The following is a 24,337-nucleotide window of genomic DNA, read 5'->3' on the forward strand; positions in this document are numbered from 1 at the left end:
AGGATAAACAAACGTACAATAACACAATAGAAAAATGTATATACAGTGTGTGCAAATGTATTAAGATTAGGGAGGTAAGGCAATAAATAGGCCATAGAGGCGAAATTATTACAATTAGCATTAACACTGGAGTGATAGATGTGCAGATGATGATGTGCAAGTAGAGATACTGGGGTGCAAAAGAGCAAAAAAATAACAATATGGGGATGAGGTAGTTGGGTGGGCTATTTCCAGATGGGCTGTGTACAGGGGCAGTGATCGGTAAGCTGCTCTGACAGCTGATGCTTAACGGTAGTGAGGGAGATATAAGTCTCCAGCTTCAGTGATTTTTGCAATTCTTTCCAGTCATTGGCAGAAGAGAACTGGAAGGAAAGGCGACCAAAGGTAGTGTTGGCTTTGGGGATGACCAGTGAAATATACCTGCTGGAGCGCGTGCTAAGGGGTTGGTGTTGCTATGGTGACCAATGAGCTGAGATAAGGCGGGGCTTTACCTAGCAAAGACTTATAGATGACCTGGAGCCAGTGGGTTTGGCGACGAATATGTAGCGAGGGCCAGCCAACGAGAGCATACAGGTCGCAGTGGTGGGTAGTATATGAGGCTTTGGTGATTAAGTACATGTAGGTAGAGTTATTAAAGTGGCTATGCATAGATAATAACAGAGAGTAGCAGCAGCGTGGCCCCCCCACGCTGCTGCTACTCTCTGTTATTATCTATGCATAGAACAATAGGGCCTTAGCTTAGTGATGAGCTTTGAGGGCACTATGGTGTTGAACGCTGAGCTGTAATCAATGAATAGCATTCTCACATAGATTTTCCTTTTGTCCAGGTGGGAAAGGGCAGTGTGGAGTGCAATAGAGATTGAATCATCTGTGGATCTGTTGGTGCGATATGCAAATTGGAGTGGGTCTAGGGTTTCTGGGATAATGGTGTTGATGTGAGCCATGACCAGCCTTTCAAAGCATTTCATGGCTACAGACGTGAGTGCTATGGGTTGGTAGTCATTTAGGCTGGTTACCTTAGTGTTCTTGGGCACAGGGACTATGGTGGTCTGCTTGAAACATGTTGGTATTACAGACTCAAACAGGAAGAGGTTGAAAATGTCAGTGAAGACACTTGTCAGCTCATGCTCGGAGTACACGTCCTGGTAATCCGTCTGGCCCAGCGGCCTTGTGAATGTTCACCTGTTTAAAGGTCTTACTCACATCGGCTGCGGAGAGCGTGATCACACAGTCGTCCGGAACAGCTGATGCTCTCATGCATGAGTCAGTGTTACTTGCCTCGAAGAGAGCATAGAAGTTATTTAGCTCGTCTGGTAGGGACGTGTCACTGGACAGCTCTCGGATGTGATTCCCTTTGTAGTCTGTAATAGTTTGCAACCCCTCCACATCCACCGAGCGTCAGAGCCGATGTAGTACGATTCGATCTTATTCTTGTATTGACGCTTTGCTTGTTTGATGGTTTGTCGGCGGGCATAGCCGGATTTCTTATAAGCTTCCACGTTAGAGTCCCGCTCCTTGAAAGCGGCAACTCTAGCCTTTAGCTCAGTGCGAGTGTTGCCTGTAATCCATGGCTTCTGTTTGGGGTATGTACGTACAGTCATTGTGGGGACGACATCCTCCATGCACTTACTGATAAAGCCAGTGGCTTATGGGATGTGCTCCTCAATGCCATTGGAAGAATCCTGGAACATATTCCAGTCTGTGCTAGCAAAACAGTCCTGTAGTTTAGCATCTGCTTCATCTGACCATTTTTTTATAGACCGAGTTACTGGTGCTTCCTGCTTTAATTTTGGCTTGTAAGCAGGAATCAGGAGGATAGAGTTATGGTCAGATTTGCCAAGTGGTGGGCGAGGGAGAGCTTTGTACCCGTCTCTGTGTGTGGAGTAAAGGTGGTCTAGAATTCTTTCCGCTCTGGTTGCACATTTAACATGCTGATAGAAATTAGGTCAAACTGATTTAAGTTTCCCTGCATTAAAGTTCCCGGCCACTAGAAACGCCACCTCTGGATGAGCGTTTTACTGTTTGCTTATGGCGGAATACAGCTCACTGAGTGTGGTTTTAGTGCCAGCCTCGTTCTGTGGTGGTATGTAGACAGCTACGACAAATACAGTTAAACTCTCTAGGTAGATAGTGTGGTCTGCAGCTTATCATGAGATACTCTACCTCAGGCGAGCAAAACCTTGAGACTTCCTTAGATATCGTGCACCAGCTGTTGTTTACATAAATGCATAGGCCCCCGCCCCGTGTCTTACCAGAGGCTGCTGTTCTGTCCTGTCAATAGAGTGTATAACCCGCCAGCTGTATGTTCTTATTGTCGTCGTTCAGTCACGACTCTGTGAAACATAAGATATTATAGTTTTTAATGTCCCGTTGGTAGGATATACGTGCTTTCAGTTTATCCCATTTATTTTCCAGCGATTGAACGTTAGCTAGCAGAATGGAAGGCAAGGGCAGATTAGCCACTCGTCGCCTGATCCTCACAAGGCATCCCGATCTCTTTCCGCGAAAGCTACGTTTTCTTTTCCAGCGAATCACAAGGATCTGAGCCTGGTCCGGCGTCCGTAGTATATCTCTCACGTTTGACTCATTGAAGAAGAACTCCTCGTCCAATTTTAGGTAACTAATGCCAGTTCTGATGTCCAGAAACTGTTTTGGGTCATAAGAGACGGTAGCAGCAACATTATGTACAAAACCAGTTACGAACAACACGAAAAGACAAACAAAATAGCATAGTTGGTTAAGAGCCAATAAGAAACAATAATCAAATGGCACCCTATTCCCTACATAGTGCATTACCACTAATGGTCCCTGGTCAAAAGTAGTGCACCAAATAGGGAATAGGGTGCCATTTGGGAAGCATTTTAATCGGCTGGGGAGCTAAAGATATAGCATGAGAAGTTAGTAGTAATAGACCACTGTAGTTTTTAGAATAGAATAACGTATCCTATACTTATGCATGTTTATTTCTTTCCTCTAACTGAACTTCCATTTTCCTACCAAGGGTTGCTGTCTGAATATCTTTATACCTCCGCTTGATGCGCAGTTCATTCACCTTGGTTGAAAAAGCAAAGTGGCAACTGACAGCAGAATTGACTTTTCTCTCTTTCGAATTCTCTGCAAAGTCTTGGAGCATTGTGAAGGTCTCAGGTCTGTTATTCTGGGAAGCCGTCTCGGTCCCGACTCTTGTTTTGTCGTCGTCATGGTCACCTCGTCGGCTGAGCACATGCCCAAGGTGATCGACAGACAGTGCTTAGCTTTCACTTGGACCGCCGGGCCGTCTCCTCTTACATCTCTCTATCTCTATCTCTCGCTTTGCCTCTCTCTCTCTCTCTCTCTCTCTCTCTCTCTCTCTCTCTCTCTCTCTCTCTCTCTCTCTCTCTACCTCTCTACCTCTCTACCTCTCTACCTCTCTACCTCTCTCTCTCTCTCTCTCTCTCTCTCTCTCTCTCTCTCTCTCTCTCTCTCTCTCTCTCTCTCTCTCTCTCTCTCTCTCTCTCTCTCCTACCTACCTACCTACCTACCTACCTACCTACCTACCTACCTACCTACCTACCTACCTACCTACCTACCTACCTACCTACCTACCTACCTACCTACCTACCTACCTACCTACCTACCTACCTACCTACCTACCTACCTACCTACCTACCTACCTACCTACCTACCTACCTACCTACCTACCTACCTACCTACCTACCTACCTACCTACCTACCTACCTACCTACCTACCTACCTACCTACCTACCTACCTACCTACCTACCTACCTACCTACCTACCTACCTACCTACCTACCTACCTACCTACCTACCTACCTACCTACCTACCTACCTACCTACACACATTGTATCACTGATGTGAACTAGCCACCAACAGAAATTGCTTAGTATTCACAGCTCCAGTGTGAAAGCGTTCTGTAGCGTGAAGCAGCTTGATGTACAACTACACCCCCTGGGCAGAACGCTCGTCTGTCACAGGGACTCATGGTCTCATATCTTGACTGAAAGGTGTCTCTAATGGTACAGAGGTCACGCACAATTGCTTGCAGGAGCTCTACACTGCCCTATCAAGCAAAAGGGCATTAACTGCTCACTGAGTGTAACTGATAAAAATTTCTTTAAAATATTTTCATTGTTCAGCCTGAGTTGTAGGCAGATCACTGACAACATCTGTTGTCTTACTATGAGGTCATGTTTTATTCATATTGACCCTGACCTCTGACATGGCAGTTACTGCCTTCTTGCTTGGTACACCCACTGGAATACGTTTCCATGACGATTTATTTTTACACAAACTTGTGTTCATAAATGTCAGTATTCAGACCCCATGACTTTTTCCAAATTTTGTTACGTTACAGACTTATTCTAAAATTGACTAAATTGTTTTGTTCCCTCATCAATCTACACACAATAAACCATGATGACAAATCCAAAACAGATGTTCAGACATTTTTTCTAGTAAAAAAAACTTTATATCATATTTACATAAATATTCAGACCCTTTACTCAGTACTTTGTTGAAGCACCTTTGGCAGCGATTAGGGCCTCGAGTCTTCTTGGGTATGAAGCTACAAGCTTGGCACACCTGTATTTTGGGAGTTTCTCCCATTCTTCTCTGCAGATCCTCTCCAGCTATGTCAGGTTGGATGGGGAGCGTTGCTGCACAGCTATTTTCAGGTCTCTCCAGAGATGTTCAACCAGGTTCAAGTCCGGGCTCTGGCTGGGTCACTCAAGGACATTCAGAGACTTGTCCCAAAGCCACTCCTGCATTGTTTTGGCTGTGTGCTTAGGGTCGTTGTCCTGTTGGAAGGTGAACCTTCACCTCAGTCTGAGATCCTGAGCGCTCTGGGGCATCAAGGATCTCTCTATACTTTGCTCCGTTCATCTTTCCCTCGATCCTGACTAATCTCCCTGCCTCTTAAAAACATCCCCACAGCATGATGCTGCCACCACCATGCTTCACCGTAGGGATGGTGTCAGGTTTCCTCCGGATGTGACTCTTGGCATTCAGGCCAAAGAGTTCAATCTTGGTTTCATCAGACCAGAGAATCTTGTTTCTCAAGGCTGTCATCCTGGTAAGCGTGTAATTGGAAGCATCTGAGAGCCTGGGAACTGTGGATTCCTTCCTGGTTTACTAGCTTTACCGCAGAGGCACCAAATTATGTACGTAGTGCACTTCATTTGGCCTGAGGCCTATGGACCATGGTCAAAAATACGACACTTTAGGGAAAAGGGTGCAATTTGGGACGTTGTCACAAAATAAGAACTGGAATGTCTCATCAAGGTTGCTGTCAAGGAGTTGCCTTGAAAGTGTCAATATGAGTTTGAATATGAGGTCTGATATAAAGTTTTGTGGTCTTCGCTTCTATGATAGTTTGAATATTTTAGGTCTACCGTGATAGTTTGATTATGACATTTTGAGGAGAATTGTGTCTGCCAAGAGGATCTTTCACACCAACGCTACAGATGAAGGGATGCCTTACGTGTTGCTTGGATATTGTGGTCTTGCCTTTACATAATAGAAAAGTGTTTTTGTGGGAAAAGCCTGACAGATATATGTCCTCGATTGAAAGTTTGGGCACAAGGCCGTCTTTCATTTCAGCGTTGTGGCACTCATCTTCTCATTTTATCCTCAGCTTCTTCCCAATGTATCTGTGAGAACATGAAACCAGTCACGAAGATCATCATTTATCTTGGACTTTTATGACATTCCTGGGTCTCAATATGAGAGGCTAAGGGGTTGAACCTCGTGCTGCTATAGCCCACAGTAACCTCTGACAGACTAGCTGTGGAGACCTTCAGCCGTTCTGGTGGTTGTCTATAGGTCATAACTCTGCTGAGCACCATGGAGGTTAGAACCATTAGCATACTCCAACTTTTCTCCCCTTAAGTTGCCTTTCTGTAAGTTTCTTTCAACCTTTGGGCCAAAGTTTTACTCCCTTTTACCTTTAAAGGAGAGGCGTTCTGGTGGGAGAGAGAAGGAGAAAGTGCTCTGTGCTCCCTGACCTTTCGGGATTATGGTAATAGGATTATGAAATAGAGGGTGATCCACACCGCAGCAGGGCGCTCAACCAGGCCACCACAGATCAGGAGACTGACTGACTGGCTTATTGTTATGGGTGGAGAAAAAGCACCAGGTGGACAAGCAGTCACCACCACCAGGGCCGGGATAGAGGGCATCTGTTTCCTCCCAGTTGATGTTGTTTTCCCTTTCTCCTCCACTGCGGCTTTATCCAGGGGGGGCAGTGTTGCTTGAGATGTTGACGGACAGTTGAAGGCTCCCACTCCCTGCCCAGATGGCAACCTTGAAAATGTCACAGACAGAGGACCCCACCCCACCCACCCTGATCGCCACCTCCCTCCCCCCAATCCCAATTCCAAACCTTCTCCTACGTTTTTGTAGAATTTAAATCAGGCCCCCCTGAGGGCAGCCCCGGGCCGGGTCCATTTCCCCTATTAAAGACCATAAATCTCTATGGTGAATGGAGCCGCCGCCCCCTCATAAAAAGGGGTCAGTTTAGGGCGACCCCGAGAAAGAAAGACTGAATAGAGAGAAAAACAGACAGACAAGGCTCCAAAAATAAATGTTTCTCCCTCTTTTTGTTCCCTCGTTCTCGGAATGGCCTCCGACGGTGGTTGCTGTAAATGAGGGCTTGGCCCGCTGGTAATGAGGGTTTCTCACCCCAATGTTATGTGGAGATTTGTCTGAAGAGTTTTATGGCCTCCTGTCTTTGTCTCTGTGCTGACCTGCCCATGCCCTGTGTCTGAACAACATGGACTCTCCATCACCCTCTCTTTTTCTTCTACAACTTTTCTTTTGTAGGTGTGTGTGGGTGTGTTTCACCAAGACTGAGTTTGTGTCTGTATGTGTGTTTGTTTTTGTGTGTGTGTGTGTGTGTGTGTGTGTGTGTGTGTGTGTGTGTGTGTGTGTGTGTGTGTGTGTGTGTGTGTGTGTGTGTGTGTGTGTGTGTGTGTGTGTGTGTGTGTGTGTGTGTGTGTGTGTGTGTGTGTGTGTGAATCAGTCATCACATGTGTATGTGTGTGCATATTCCACACACTCCTTTCAGACTCAGGCGACTGGGGGGTAAACTGTTTATTTGCCCACATGCTAGGGAACCTGCTGAGGACCACTCACCCAGCTGTCTGCTGTGTTAATCCCTGTTACCACAGGAGCCCTTCTTTCTCTCTGTTCCCCCTCTGAGGTACCCCGATTTTTAGACACACACACACCGGCCTCTAGTGCCCAGCTAACAGCCAGGCAGGAGTTTGTTACATTTCAGTGTTGTTGCTACAGAGCAGCATCTGTCTAAGCCTTATGATAGTACTGTACTTCATTTTACACTAGGCCTGCAGCCATTATGATGTGTGCATGTGTGTGTGTGTGTATTGTTTAAGGCCTCAGCCCCTGTAATTGAACCAGGGACATGTCTCAGTGCAATAAGACGGTAATTAAGTCTTGGTGCAGTCAGGGTTTTGAGAGGAGGAGGAGGACAAGGAGTGGGGGCGAAAAGTCGTCTCACTCCCAGTAATAGATCTTGACTGCCTTTAGCTGTACAGGTTGGTGCTGCTGGTTGGAAATAGTGGACGGATGGATCACATACTGAACTGATTAATTCATTTTCTACTTGTTGATGAGGCCTATTAATGCTGTTAAATCCCTGCTTGTTTCGGTTGCCGACCCAGCTACACTGGATGATTACAGCCAGGCGATGATGTCGTTTAGATGTGATTGGATCAGAGCCTATGATTTCTTCAGCTATAGGTGTAATATGAGTGTGGTTCAGGGCTAGAGGAAGACCAATCAAGGAGTGGGAGTGTTTCAGGGATAGGATATTGCATTTGACATTTTAATGTTATTCATTTAGCAGATGCTCTTATCCAGAGCGACATACAGGAGCAATTAGGGTTAAGTGCCTTGTTCAAGGGCACATCGGCATATTGTTTCACCTAGTTTGCTTGGGGGTTCGAATCAGCGACCTTTCGGTTACTGGCCCAACGCTCTTAACCGCTAGGCTACGTAACAGCCAGAGAGTAGTGTAATACCAGAGACTCTGACATCTCAACCTCTCTCCATAAGGAGGCACTTGTACCTGGCTGTGACCTGTCCCCCAGGGTGAAGTCATCACATGTCCATGTAACATGGCAGTGTTGCTAGGTTACACACTTCGGGTGGCGGGGTGTGACAGGCTGTGCTAATTTGTGGCAGCAAGCCTGGAGCCTGATGAGAGTGATCTGATGAATGAGAGACCCTAAAACGCTGTCAGTCCGACACACACACACACACACACACACACACACACACACACACACACACACACACACACACACACACACACACACACACACACACACACACACACACACACACACACACACACACACACACTGCTAAATGACCAACTGGGCGAGGCGACACACACCCAGCCATCATCCATTACCCCAGACAGAAAGGCACGTCACTCACCTCCTCCGCTAGCAGCATAACCCAAAACAGGACTACCCAAAAACCTCTAGCCTGATCCAAGATCTGATTCTGCTGTCTTGCCAACTCCTATGGTCGTCAGGCATAACAACACAAACAGATCTGGGACCAAGCTAATAAACCGATGTACTACCCTTGTACAGCTCTGAGAGGAAAGAGAAAGATCACAGGTGCATGGTCTGAAAAACAATTTCACCCAGTAAATTGGACTGTATGCAGAGTTATGAATCGTATCAGCCTTTTTGTGCTTTTAAAGAGATTCAAATGAAAGAGGGAGGAGAGTGAATGAGTTCACCTGGAGAGAGAAAGCAATCACCAGGCCAGGCTAATCTATCTCTATTCACTTCCCATCCAGCCAGGGAATAAAGAAGATAATGATGCTGTGTGTTTGTAGAAGGGGACGGTCTGTCTGTCTCACCTCCTTTCATCAGGGGCTGATAGGAATGGATAGAATACTGAAGAGGGAAGGAGATTGGTGGACTATACTGTCAGACACTGTATCCTTCTCCTGGGTCGTGTTCATTAAAGCACATCGTAGCAAAACAACCCCATGTGGTCCCTCCGTGTTTTACTCCGTTTTCTTCCATTTGGTGTGCTAACACAGTTTGACCTGACATTTCCCACACGACAGGTCTAGAGACAGTCCTCGTCCATTAAATTAACCCGTGTTCATTAGACAGAAAATCCTTGCCTCCCACACACACTGTCATTTCCTCTCTCTCTCTCTCTCTCTCTCTCTCTCTCTCTCGGTCTCTTTTTCCTTTTTTCTCTTGACAATTATTCCATTGTACACTAGAACCCCAGTAAAAGACAGAAACGTCCTGAAGGGTGGGCACTTTAACTTGTTATTTTCCCGCTCATTGTGCGAAGAGATGATTATGGCAGAAGGAGAGTGGACCCAAATTCACTTACCTTTGATGTATAAGAGAAAAGGTACAGGAAGAGAGAGAGGGAAGACAGATTAACCACTCGTTAAATATGTAGGCTACAATCTTAGAAAAAAGGGTTCCAAGAGGTTTCTTCAGCTGTCCCCGTAGGACAACCCTTTTTGGTTCCAGGTAGAAACCTTTTTGGTTCCATGTAGAACCTTTTTGGGTTCCGTGTAGAACCCTCAGTGGAAAGGGTTCTTTAAAAGATTCTGTAATGGTGACAACCGAATAACCTTTTTAGGTTCTAGATAACCCCTTTTTCTAAGCGCAGGAACAGCCTTAGTAGAAATCATGAGGTGTTTTGGAATGGAAGGGGTGGGTGGGGATCTTGGAAAGGGTTGGTGGATGGGATGTGTGGATGGTGGGTTTTTCGTGCTGTCCAGGTGAGAGAATGAAAAGGAGTCTTGCTCTCTCCCATATCTTTGTTCAACCTCCCACCTACAGTATGAGAAAGTCTTAAGTAGCATTGCTGTGGTTTCCACACGTTACTTTATACTTGGTAGACTAAAATAGTTGCACATTGTCTAAATCTCTTTATGAAAGAACCTTCTCCTTCCCTAAAGGAAAAGCATATTCTTACCTCAAAAAACAAAGTTCTTACTCTAGTCAATGTAGATGTCATTGTGCCGCCGTAGACTCTCTGACCTGTCATCAGGGAACTGTGGGCTCAGGCCTTATATTAGCTAGCTCACTAAGGTGGATACAGCGTTGTACACAGGAGGATAATACGACTCACATCTAGACACAGTCATTTATCACCTCATCTATTTTTACCTCTATTCTCACTCTCCCTCCCTTCTTTTAACGAGTGAACCTCCTCACACACACACACAGACACACAGACAGACAGACAGACAGACAGACAGACAGACAGACAGACAGACAGACAGACACCTGTCCTCCTGTCCTCTGTGGATTACCACAGTCTCTTAGTGAGTGTGGACTTGCGGTAGCGTTATCAGACGTTGGCATGGCATTTGAAAGGCTATTAGTGTCCTGTCAAAGCATTAGTCATCGCTCAAGTCACCGTGGCGTAGGAAGTCTGCGAGCCTGGTCGTGACACGCATGGCTAACAGGGCTCCTTTTGAGCCAGACGCTGACCTTTCCGCCGAGACGTTTGGCGACGGGAGAGATGATGTCTGGCGACGGGAGAGATGATGTCTGGGTAATTGACAGTCTGGAGACGAAATCCTTCACCTAGATCTGCCTCATTCTGCCACTCAATCAGCAGCAGCTGCTCTGATAGTAATACTGATGTATTGGTGCTGATTGGATGCAAGACAAACATAATGCCTTCTGATTGGATGAAGTCCTAACATATCGGCGCTTATTGATTAAAAGACTAATGTTAGCACTGATTGGCACTGATTGGAAAAAATGCTGATATATATAGGCACTGATTGGATGAGATGCTAATACATTGGCACTGATTGGACCAAATTATTAGACTGATATATTGGTTCTGCCAATCTCCATTTGTTGGTACCAGCTGAGACGAATGCATAGTTAAACCAAGACACCCAGCAGGATGAGAACGAATGTGGAGATTCCAAAAGTGAATCAATGTGAATCTATCCCACAAATGAGCTTGAATGGAGCTTTTCGCTTTGAGCTGTGCAACTTTGAACGTTGGTGTATTACAACAAATAGCATGCACACACACACATACACACATACACACACTGAAAAAACAACAATCCCCTCATCTCCTATTGTATGGTGCTTGGAAAGCTCCTCTCCTTGAGGTATGAAAAGCACTGTTCTGTTCAATTGACTCCCTATGTCAAAATCGGGCCCGACGCACATTCTTGTACCCCATCAGTGTCTGAGATAGCCAGCAGCTGTCAAAACACAAGCTTTTGCTACGTCGACTTATCTGGGAGTGTGAAGTCGGTGTCAGATCTGGTCTGGTGAACACAGAGCCACGTTCTTACAAACTGCCCAGGTTTAAGACTAGCTTTCCACAGACAGTAATAGCCTATATGTTCTATTCATACCACCCAGTCTGACTGAAGAAAACATATTTTCTTTACGTTATCTTATGGTTTGGATCACACCTACGGCAGAGGGATTAGAGTCAGATATTAGTGCAAGATGGGAAACACTGACACACCACACATCATGTTCCCATTGACAGCAGGACTACCTTCCATCATTTTTTGGTGTCACCCAATCTTGTCTGTAGGACTGCCTGGGGTGACTCTGTGGACCCAGTTGCCAGTCATAGCCATGACCCTTCAACCCTGGCTGTCAGGTCCTAGCCACGCCCCCTTTGTCCCCGTCCCAGTCCACTTGCAAGCTGCTGTCTGCACTCAAGCTGAACTAGTCTCCTAGACGACAACGAGGAGAGAGTAAGCGCCATATTTCTCTCTGGTCAATGGAGGTACAGATCAACTCATGTGGTTTTCTATAGCCAGCCAAGGGGAGTAGTGATGTAATCTAGCATTAGTGTTGCCTCAGCTGTAGATTGTGATGTTTGTGTGTGGTGTATGTGTGTGTGTGTGTGTGTGAGAGAGAGAGAGAGAGAGAGCGAGAGAGAGAGAGAGACTCGGATTAGGCAGATATCACACAGGAAGGGCCCCTCGCTGGTGTCAAGGTCACACTTAGAAACCCTGAATTAGCATTGGAATGGCAGCAGAGCCACAGTGTGTGTGTGTGTGAGTGCGTATGTTTGTGTGCGTGGGCGTGTGCGTGCATGTGTGATGAGAGGGACATAGAATATGGGGCTTGAAGGCCCCCCCCCCCCCTCTTTAGTCATGGACCACCCTACCCCCTGCCTCACACCATCCCTTTTCATCTTTCTCGAAAACCTTTGAGTCACAGAAGCGTCCCATTTCCCAGCTGTCAGCTGACCCCTTTAACACCTCAACCTACAGAGTCACACCCCTAACAGTGGTGTATGGGCCAAAGAAAACTGAATTGAACAAAAATATAAGCGCAACATGCAACAATTTCAAAGATTTTAGTGAGTTACAAGTTCATATAAGGAAATCAGTAAATTTAAATACATTAGGCCCTAATCTATGGATTTCACATGACTGGGAATATAGATATGCATCTGTTGGTCACAGATACCTTAAAAAAAAGGAAAGGGGGCGTGAATCAGAAAACCAGTCAGTGTCTGGTGTGACCACCACTTCATGCAGCGCGACACATCATAACCCCACTGCCACCATGGGGCACTCTGTTCACATCGTTGACATCAGCAAACCTCTCACCCACATGATGCCACACTCGTGGTCTGCGGTTGTGAGGCCGGTTGGACGTACTCTAAAGCAACGTTGGAGGTGGCTTATGGTAGAGAAATTAACAATAAATTCTCTGGCAACAGCTCTGGTGGACATTCCTGCAGTCAGCATGCCAATTGCACTCTCCCTCAAAACTTGAGACATTTGTGGCATTGTGTTGTGTGACAAAACACATTTTAGAGTGGCCTGTTATTGTCCCCAGCACAAGGTGCACCTGTGTAATGATCATTCTGTTTAATCAGCTTCTTGATATGCCACACCTGTCAGGTGGATGGATTATCTTGACGAAGGAGAAATGCTCACTAACAGGGATGTAAACAAATTTGTTCACAAAATTTGAGAGAAATAAGCTTTTTCTACGTAAGGAACATTTCTGGGATCTTTAATTTCAGCTCATAAAACATGGGACCAACACTTTTCATGTTGCATTTATATTTTTGTTCATTGTACATCTGCCGCTCACTTAGATCACTCACTCCGTGTGTGTGTGTGTGTGTGTGTGTGTGTGTGTGTGTGTGTGTGTGTGTGTGTGTGTGTCTCCGTGAGTGATCTAATAGTAAATGTAGCTAAGTGAAGAGTGCTGTTGGAACACACACACTCCTCTCCATCTCCCTCTGGCGTCAGATCCTATCAGTCTCCATGACTGGAGAAAGAGATCATTACAATCAGATCCCTTACCAGGAGAGATGGGATAGTGAGTGTGTGTGTGTGGGCGAACATGCACCTGTGTGTGTGAATGCATGCGTGGGTGTGTGTGTGTGAATGCGTGTGTGTACTTGTGTGTGTGTGAGAGAGAGAGAGAATCACAGCCCTGAGACATTCCTGTCCTCCCCAGTGTTGCTCTGTAATTAGCAGAGAGAGGAACAAGCTTCTCCCCACCAGTCTAGTAGCTTTTAATTAGACCAGCTAATTGGATCATGTCAAGGGAGCACTCTACCTTTGTGTGTGTGTGTGTGTGTGTGTGTGAACTCGTTTGTTCATGTGTGTGTGTGTCTCCCAGTCCCATGACCCTGCAGCATGTTCAGCTGCCTGCCCCTCACCAGTTCTTCATCTATCATGATGAGTAGCTCACTGTTGATCCATGGCATAATGAACATGTGTATTAATGGTCCACTGCAGCAGACACTTCTAGGCTGTGTCTCAAACGGCACCATATTCCCTATATAGTGCACTACTTTTGACAGGGGTGGACTGGGAGCAGAAATTGTCCCTGGCAACAAACCGGACCATTTTTTTTCCTTGAGGCCCCAGATGGCCAATCCGCCCCTGACTTTTGACCACGGCCTATAGGGCTCCTGTCAAAAGTAGTGCACTACATAAGGAATAGGGTACCATTATGGAGACTAAGGGCCTACAGATAAATATATTCCCTATATGTTAATGTGTTTCTAATTCTGTATGACCTTACTGTGTAGGTGTTAGGTGTTATCCTACAGCGGTATAATTAATTGCATGCCTTGAGTGATTGAGCTGGTGAGGCCGATCGAGGGTCATATAAAACATTTCGATCTTTTATCGTTTCATGTAGCTACTGTAGACTACGTCATTAAGTTGAAGCCCATGGGATAGGGTAGAACCCTCCTCTAGAATAGAACATAGATCATATGTAGCCAGCAGCATACCACCCTGCATCCCACTGCTGGCTTGCTTCTGAAGCTAAGCAGGGTTGGTCCTGGTCAGTCCTTGGATGGGAGACCAGATGCTGCTGGAAGTGGTGTTGGAGGGCCAGTAGGAGGCACTCTTTCCTCTGGTCTAAAGAATATACCAATTCCCCGGGGCAGTGATTGGGGACACTGCCATGTGTAGGGTGCTGTCTTTTGGATGAGATGTTAAACAGGTGTCCTGACTCTCTGAGGTCATTAAAGATCCCATGGCACTTATCTTAAAAGTAGGGGTGTTAACCCTGGTGTCCTGGCTAAATACTCAATCTGGCCCTCAAACCATCACGGTCACCTAATAATCCCCAATTTACAATTGGCTCATTCATCCCCCCCCCCTCTCCCCTGTAACTATTCCCCAGGTCGTTGCTGTAAATGAGAATGTATTCTCAGTCAATTTACCTGGTAAAATTAAATAAAAAATATGCTTCTTCGACTTTTATAAAGCTGGATAGAGAACAATTTTGACTTTGCCGGTTGTTGGTGTCTTGTTAAACTTTCCCAAGCCTTGAGCTAACAGCTAGCCTAATCACCTGTTAAGGGTCCTCACCCATCATGTAGAATACAGGAAGTCCCCAAAGGGAACATAGATTCACTAATGGCCTCCCTCAGCTCCACAGCAGTCTTTTGGCATCTCTATGGGGTAACATTAGTGCCGTAACATTGCAGTTTTGTGAATTGTGAACCCCTGCTCTCAGGGTAATGCGCGTTACTGCACCCCCCATCAGTCAGCTCACGCATGTTATCACGCGTTTTACTGTGCCAAGTCATGCGGTAAAGGAATGGGAATGAGACGTCTCTATTTGTTGATGATAATATCATTGTAGGTGAAACAATAAAGTACTACTTTCATTATTCAACTTCCCTGAATAGACTATGTAGAATTGGGAACTTATTCCAGTGTTTTTGTGATGGACATAGATCGGGGACGATAAACCGGATAATTACCGACCATACTGATCACTTACCATTACGATAAGTAGCCTATACTAGAGAAATGTGATAAGATAGTTTGCTAATATGGGTGATTGTTTATGGGACAATTGATGGCTACAATCAAGCTAGTAGTAGAAGTTTAAAGGATAATAAAATAAACTGTGGTGCACATTGTTATAAACTTATTGTTCTATTCATTGTTATTGCATCAATTCAGCCAATTTATCGCAATATAGATTTTGGTCCATGGTAGTTTTTCCATTGTTCAGGAAGTTATGAATTTGAACCATGTTGTAACGTCCGTCGTTCAAGGTAGACCAAGGCGCTGCGTGAGTTGAGTTCATCATCTTTTATTTTAATGGTGAACCAGCAAAAAAACAATAAACAACACAACAAACGAAACGCTTCGTAGTGCAAAATACATGCAACCAAACAAAGACAAGATCCCACAACTGACTGTGGGAAAAAGGCCTGCCTAAGTATGATTCCCAATCAGAGACAACGATAGACAGCTGCCTCTGATTGGAAACCATACTAGGCCAATCAAAGGAAAAACAAACATAGAATCACAACACATAGAATGCCCACCCCATGTCACACCCTGACCTAACCAAACAGAGATAAACCGGCTCTCTCAGGACAGGGCGTGACACATGTGAGAAGGACATCCACTTACAGGTGTCATGCTTTATGGAGACACCTGGCATGGTAGTTCACAAAAGAGAAGATTTAAGATTTTTTGGCCTAAATATCAACTAACCACATACCAATTTGAGAGCAACCAGGAGCACAAAACTGAGTTGTCAGTTGTCTTTTCCAATTGAACTTCATTATCCTACATCATTACCCTACATTATCCTACACTCCAGTTAACCGCTGTCCTTTGAGGTGGTGGTCACTGTTCCAGAAAATGCCTCATGGGTTTATCTCAGCGCAGGGCAGAGGGCCTGTTGGACAGTGACCCATATTAGTTCAGGTCAGAGGTCACTAGATGAGTGGAGCAGCTTCCTGGGGTGAGGTTAAGGATAAGGGATGTGGTAGAGTCGTTATATCAGGGTTGACTGGTTTACAATCACTCCAACATGTCTGTAGCTGCCTGAACACTCTACTGTTTATTAGGGTCGCTGGAGGGCTAATCACATTTCCCACGTCTTGGATGGATTCATCTGTTTGATTAATATTAGAAAGATATTAGATCTAAATAGGTCGGGGGAAGGACCTTGTGGTCGGCTCATACAGAGGGAAAAAGATTGCTCAAAATCAGACTTGAACCAATGATATTTCAGACTGTTCCTGTGGGTTGTTAGGCTTGGTGGACTCCCTAAACTCTCCATGGCTGCTGCCTCAAGCTTCTTAATATGCAGCATTATGAAAATGAGGCTGAAGGCCCAGCCTAGTGTTGTCCCCAATCTTCTCTTCTCTCTTCTCTTCTCTTGCCTTCCCTTCCCCTCCCTCCTCTTCTCCCATCTCCTCTCATTTCCTCTACTTTCCTCTCCTCTCCTCAGCCCTTGAAGCTAGGCTATGGAGTAGCCCAAATGGCAGGATTACTGGATGTGTTCCCTCGTGCGTGTGTATGTATCAAATGAAGGCCTTTGTCTGCATAATACTTTATCATTGGTCCGGGGGAAATAATCTGTTTGGTTTGTCTCACACCCCACACCCCTTTGTTGTGCCCAAAACAACCCCCATGGTCAGGAGGAAGCAGTAGCAAGTCCTGGCTTAGCTTATATTACATTTTGGGTGGAGATTGACATTTGAATATGGACAGTACAACATAATGATATGTCCCTGTGTGTGTATGCCATGGTGATAGAGTTGAGCAGGTACTCACACTCAAACCGTAAAGACGAAAACCCAAGGAAGCCTGGATGTAATTCTATACTCAAAATAATTCCAAACGTACCAGTGCAAAGTGCAATAAGTGCTAAACAAAAAAACACGTTTCAGCGTTTATGTCATCATCAGTGCTGTTCCCGTATTCTAATGTGTCTATGTCATCATCAGTGCTGTTCCCGTATTCTAATGTGTCTATGTCATCATCAGTGCTGTTCCCGTATTCTAATGTGTCTATGTCATCATCAGTGCTGTTCCCGTATTCAAATGTGTCTATGTCATCATCAGTGCTGTTCCCGTATTCAAATGTGTCTATGTCATCATCAGTGCTGTTCCCGTATTCTAATGTGTCTATGTCATCATCAGTGCTGTTCCCATATTCTAATGTGTCTATGTCATCATCAGTGCTGTTCCCGTATTCAAATGTGTCTATGTCATCATCAGTGCTGTTCCCGTATTCTAATGTGTCTATGTCATCATCAGTGCTGTTCCCATATTCTAATGTGTCTATGTCATCATCAGTGCTGTTCCCGTATTCTAATGTGTCTATGTCATCATCAGTGCTGTTCCCATATTCTAATGTGTCTATGTCATCATCAGTGCTGTTCCCGTATTCAAATGTGTCTATGTCATCATCAGTGCTGTTCCCATATTCTAATGTGTCTATGTCATCATCAGTGCTGTTCCCATATTCTAATGTGTCTTTCCTATGTCTTATGTGAAGCGCTCAGAGGGACGAGGGGAAACAGGGTCTTATTGGGGGAAAGGGATTGGGTAAACCGTGCATGAAATTTCCGTTAGGCCCCCATTGTTAAGGAGGGGTTCCCCACATCACACTCATCCCTGCCTGCCAGAATGTGAACTGGAGTATGAAGGGCTGGATGTGGAGCTGGTGTGTGGGAATGTGTATGTGTGGGTCTTAGTGACAGTGTGTAGGCATGTGAGAGAAAGGGTGTGTGTTAGTTTCAGTTTGAGAGAGAGTTGTAGGAGTGTGTGTCTAAGAGAGATGGGGGTCTGAGATCTGAATGTAGGCTAAAATGGGGCTTGGGGCTGGGTTGTATTGTAGGGGGCTGAGAACAGGGGGTTTAGGGGGTGGGGGTTCAGTATGGGACTGTAATCCGTCAGAGGGGTAAACAAGCTCTCATTCTGGACCAGACAGTCTGGTAGATACAAACAGAGCGAGACAGAGAGCAGTAGGACTGGACTACACACAGACAGGAGTCTCTTATGACACTATTAACTGGCTAACACACGTGAGATATGGTTCTGGGTTCTGGGATTACACAAACTAGAGACATGACAAGATGTCCCCGGCAGAAACTGGAAGACATCCTGCAGAAGAAGGTTAGTTTGGTTCACTTTCCCTTTCAGGGAGGTTGTGTGTGTGTGTGTGTGTGTGTGTGTGTGTGTGTGTGTGTGTGTGTGTGTGTGTGTGTGTGGGTGTGGGTGTGTATGGCATCAGGACAGATATAGTGTTGGAGTGTATGTGTGTTCACACAGTCTCCAATGTGTGACATTTGGGGTTGAGGTTGTATCCCCTAATCCTTATGCCTGACCTGGTTTTCCCAGTATATGGATATTGTTCAAGAAAGAGTCAATGTGGCCGATTTGAACATATTTATTTAGCACCAACGCAGTCTTTATAGTTATCAATGGTCATTTCACCAAAATGCTCCAACCGTATCGCCGCATCTTTAAACGACTTTTGGAATCACCATAAAAAAGGACCTCATGAGAGTCAACTGTCATCTCTGTTGTTTTCCTGAAGAACAGAATGGAACATCCCTTTATGCCCACCTGTCATTCTATTGCCATAGAAATAGAATCAAATCCATTCGTATTTATCACAGGCGCCGAATACAACTGGTGTACAGAGAAATGCTTGCTTACGAAACCTTTCCCAACGATGCAGAGTTTAAAAATGTTATAGTCAAATAAAATAAAGTACACAAGAATGGAGCTATATACAGGGAGTACCAGTACCAGATCAATGTGGAGCTATATACAGGGAGTACCAGTACCAGATCAATGTGGAGCTATATACAGGGAGTACCAGTACCAGATCAATGTGGAGCTATATACAGGGAGTACCAGTACCAGATCAATGTGGAGCTATATACAGGGAGTACCAGTACCAGATCAATGTGGAGCTATATACAGGGGAGTACCAGTACCAGATCAATCTGAAGCTATATACAGGGAGTACCAGTACCAGATCAATGTGGAGCTATATACAGGGAGTACCAGATCAATGTGGAGCTATATACAGGGAGTACCAGTACCAGATCAATGTGGAGCTGTATACAGGAAGTACCAGTACCAGATCAATGTGGAGCTATATACAGGGAGTACCAGTACCAGATCAATGTGCAGAGGTACAAGGTATTTGAGGTAGACATGTACATGAAGGCAGGGTAAAGTGACTAGGCATCAGGATAGATGATAATAAGGTATTTGAGGTAGATATGTACATGAAGGCAGGGTAAAGTGACTAGGGCATCAGGATAGATAATAATAAGGTATTTGAGGTAGATATGTACATGAAGGCAGGGTAAAGTGACTAGGGCATCAGGATAGATAATAATAAGGTATTTGAGGTAGATATGTACATGAAGGCAGGGTAAAGTGACTAGGCATCAGGATAGATAATAATAAGGTATTTGAGGTAGATATGTACATGAAGGCAGGGTAAAGTGATTAGGGCATCAGGATAGATAATAATAAGGTATTTGAGGTAGATATGTACATGAAGGCAGGGTAAAGTGACTAGGGCATCAGGATAGATAATAATAAGGTATTTGAGGTAGATATGTACATGAAGGCAGGGTAAAGTGACTAGGCATCAGGATAGATAATAATAAGGTATTTGAGGTAGATGTGTACATGAAGGCAGGGTAAAGTGACTAGGGCATCAGGATAGATAATAATAAGGTATTTGAGGTAGATATGTACATGAAGGCAGGGTAAAGTGACTAGGGCATCAGGATAGATAATAATAAGGTATTTGAGGTAGATATGTACATGAAGGCAGGGTAAAGTGATTAGGGCATCAGGATAGATAATAATAAGGTATTTGAGGTAGATATGTACATGAAGGCAGGGTAAAGTGACTAGGGCATCAGGATAGATAATAATAAGGTATTTGAGGTAGATATGTACATGAAGGCAGGGTAAAGTGACTAGGGCATCAGGATAGATAATAATAAGGTATTTGAGGTAGATATGTACATGAAGGCAGGGTAAAGTGACTAGGCATCAGGATAGATAATAATAAGGTATTTGAGGTAGATATGTACATGAAGGCAGGGTAAAGTGACTAGGGCATCAGGATAGATAATAATAAGGTATTTGAGGTAGATATGTACATGAAAACAGGGTAAAGTGACTAGGCATCAGGATAGATAATAATAAGGTATTTGAGGTAGATATGTACATGAAGGCAGGGTAAAGTGACTAGACATCAGGATAGATAATAATAAGGTATTTGAGGTAGATATGTACATGAAGGCAGGGTAAAGTGACTAGGCATCAGGATAGATAATAATAAGGTATTTGAGGTAGATATGTACATGAAGGCAGGGTAAAGTGACTAGGCATCAGGATAGATGATAATAAGGTATTTGAGGTAGATATGTACATGAAGGCAGGGTAAAGTGACTAGGGCATCAGGATAGATAATAATAAGGTATTTGAGGTAGATATGTACATGAAGGCAGGGTAAAGTGACTAGGGCATCAGGATAGATAATAATAAGGTATTTGAGGTAGATATGTACATGAAGGCAGGGTAAAGTGACTAGGCATCAGGATAGATAATAATAAGGTATTCGAGGTAGATATGTACATGAAGGCAGGGTAAAGTGACTAGGCATCAGGATAGATAATAATAAGGTATTTGAGGTAGATATGTACATGAAGGCAGGGTAAAGTGACTAGGCATCAGGATAGATAATAATAAGGTATTTGAGGTAGATATATACATGAAGGCAGGGTAAAGTGACTAGGGCATCAGGATAGATAATAATAAGGTATTTGAGGTAGATATGTACATGAAGGCAGGGTAAAGTGACTAGGCATCAGGATAGATAACAATAAGAGTAAAACAAAGAACAGACTGGCAACGGCAAATGATGAGTGTAAACGTGTGTGTGTGTGTATGTACAGCATGTGTGTTTGTGTTGTGTCGGTATGGATGTGTGTGCGTATGTAGTGTTTGAATGTGGGAGGGATTTGTGTGGGAGTGACAGTGTAGTGTGAGTGAGTGTGTATATGGTGTGTATATAAAGTCTAGTGAGTGTGTATATAGTGTGTATATAAAGTCTAGTGAGGGTGTATATAGTGTGTATATAAAGTCTAGTGAGTGTGTATATAGTGTGTATATAAAGTCTAGTGAGTGTGTATATAGTGTGTATATAAAGTCTAGTGCGTGTGTATATAGTGTGTATATAAAGTCTAGTGAGGGTGTATATAGTGTGTATATAGTCTAGTGAGTGTGTATATAGTGTGTATATAAAGTCTAGTGAGTGTGTATATAGTGTGTATATAAAGTCTAGTGAGTGTGTATATTGTGTTGTGTATATAAAGTCTAGTGAGTGTGTATATAGTGTGTATATAAAGTCTAGTGAGTGTGTATATAGTCTAGTGAGTGTGTATATAGTGTGTTTATAAAGTCTAGTGAGTGTGTATATAGTGTGTATATAAAGTCTAGTGAGTGTGTATATGTTGTGTATATAAAGTCTAGTGAGTGTGTATATAGTGTGTATATAAAGTCTAGTGAGTGTGTATATAGTGTGTATATAAAGTCTAGTGAGTGTGTATATAAAGTCTAGTGAGTGTGTATATAGTGTGTATATAGTGTAGTAAGTGTGTATATAGTGTGTATATAAAGTCTAGTAAGTGTGTATATAGTCTAGTGAGTGTGTATATAGTGTGTATATAAAGTCTAGTGAGTGTGTATATAGTGTGTATATAAAGTCTAGTGAGTGTGTATATAGTGTGTATATAAAGTCTAGTGAGTGTGTATATAGTGTGTATATAAAGTCTAGTGAGTGTGTATATAGTGTGTATATAAAGTCTAGTGAGTGTTTATATAGTGTATATATAGTCTAGTGAGTGTGTATATAGTGTGTATATAAAGTCTAGTGAGTGTGTATATAGTGTGTATATAAAGTCTAGTGAGTGTGTATATAGTGTGTATATAAAGTCTAGTGAGTGTTTATATAGTGTATATATAGTCTAGTGAGTGTGTATATAGTGTGTATATAAAGTCTAGTGAGTGTGTATATAGTGTGTATATAAAGTCTAGTGAGTGTGTATATAGTGTGTATATAAAGTCTAGTGAGTGTGTATATAGTGTGTATATAAAGTCTAGTGCGTGTGTATATAGTGTGTATATAAAGTCTAGTGAGTGTGTATATAGTGTGTATATAAAGTCTAGTGAGGGTGTATATAGTGTGTATATAAAGTCTAGTGAGGGTGTATATAGTGTGTATATAAAGTCTAGTGAGTGTGTATATAGTGTGTATATAAAGTCTAGTGAGTGTGTATATAGTGTGTATATAAAGTCTAGTGAGGGTGTATATAGTGTGTATATAAAGTCTAGTGAGTGTGTATATAGTGTGTATATAAAGTCTAGTGCGTGTGTATATAGTGTGTATATAAAGTCTAGTGAGGGTGTATATAGTGTGTATATAAAGTCTAGTGAGGGTGTATATAGTGTGTATATAAAGTCTAGTGAGTGTGTATATAGTGTGTATATAAAGTCTAGTGAGTGTGTATATAGTGTGTATATAAAGTCTAGTGAGTGTGTATATAGTGTGTATATAAAGTCTAGTGAGTGTGTATATAGTGTGTATATAAAGTCTAGTGAGTGTGTATATAGTGTGTATATAAAGTCTAGTGAGTGTGTATATAGTGTGTATATAAAGTCTAGTGAGTGTGTATATAGTGTGTATATAAAGTCTAGTGAGTGTGTATATAGTGTGTATATAAAGTCTAGTGAGTGTGTATATAGTGTGTATATAAAGTCTAGTGAGGGTGTATATAGTGTGTATATAAAGTCTAGTGAGTGTGTATATTGTGTTGTGTGTATATAAAGTCTAGTGAGTGTGTATATAGTGTGTATATAGTCTAGTGAGTGTGTATATAGTGTGTATATAAAGTCTAGTGAGTGTGTATATAGTGTGTATATAAAGTCTAGTGAGTGTGTATATAGTGTGTATATAAAGTCTAGTGAGTGTGTATATAGTGTGTATATAAAGTTTAGTGAGTGTGTATATGTCGTGTATATAAAGTCTAGTGAGTGTGTATATAGTCTAGTGAGTGTGTATATAGTGTGTATATAAAGTCTAGTGAGTGTGTATATAGTGTGTATATAAAGTCAAGTGAGTGTGTATATAGTGTGTATATAAAGTCTAGTGAGTGTGTATATAGTGTGTATATAAAGTCTAGTGAGTGTGTATATAGTGTGTATATAAAGTCTAGTGAGTGTGAATATAGTGTGTATATAAAGTCTAGTGAGGGTGTATATAGTGTGTATATAAAGTCTAGTGAGTGTGTATATAGTGTGTATATAAAGTCTAGTGAGTGTGTATATGTCGTGTATATAAAGTCTAGTGAGTGTGTATATAGTCTAGTGAGTGTGTATATAGTGTGTATATAAAGTCTAGTGAGTGTGTATATAGTGTGTATATAAAGTCTAGTGAGTGTGTATATAGTGTGTATATAAAGTCTAGTGAGTGTGTATATAGTGTGTATATAAAGTCTAGTGAGTGTGTATATAGTGTGTATATAGTCTAGTGAGTGTGTATATAGTGTGTATATAAAGTCTAGTGAGTGTGTATATAGTGTGTATATAAAGTCTAGTGAGGGTGTATATAGTGTGTATATAAAGTCTAGTGAGGGTGTATATAGTGTGTATATAAAGTCTAGTGAGTGTGTATATAGTGTGTATATAAAGTCTAGTGAGTGTGTATATAGTGTGTATATAAAGTCTAGTGAGGGTGTATATAGTGTGTATATAAAGTCTAGTGAGGGTGTATATAGTGTGTATATAAAGTCTAGTGAGGGTGTGTATATAGTGTGTATATAAAGTCTAGTGAGTGTGCGTGGGGTCAGTGCAGATAGTTCAGGTACCATTAATTGACTATTTATCAGTCTGGCTATTTAGCAGTCTTATGGCTTGGGGGTAGAAGCTGTCTCAGAGCCTGTTGATCAGAGAGCCAATGCTCCGTTACCGTTTGCCAGACGGTAGCAG

General features: G+C 43.1%; 1 protein-coding gene across 4 annotated transcripts in view; it reads left to right on the forward strand.

Annotated features, from left to right (window-relative positions):
* Positions 1-24,337, forward strand: part of rhbdl3 (rhomboid, veinlet-like 3 (Drosophila)) — a 64,707-nt gene that overhangs the window by 15,280 nt on the left and 25,090 nt on the right. Inside the window, exon 1 of one of the 4 annotated variants that reach the window (XM_014175481.3) lies at positions 18,190-18,427. The exons of the other annotated variants lie outside the window; for them this stretch is intronic. Coding sequence (XP_014030956.1) covers positions 18,344-18,427 — 84 coding nt within the window. The 5' untranslated portion in view covers positions 18,190-18,343. Of the gene's footprint in view, positions 1-18,189; positions 18,428-24,337 lie in introns of those variants that run through there. 4 annotated transcript variants of the gene reach the window in all.

This window comes from Salmo salar, chromosome 02, assembly GCF_965601325.2.
Source record: "Salmo salar chromosome 02, fSalSal1, whole genome shotgun sequence".
NCBI classification, from domain to species: domain Eukaryota; kingdom Metazoa; phylum Chordata; class Actinopteri; order Salmoniformes; family Salmonidae; genus Salmo; species Salmo salar.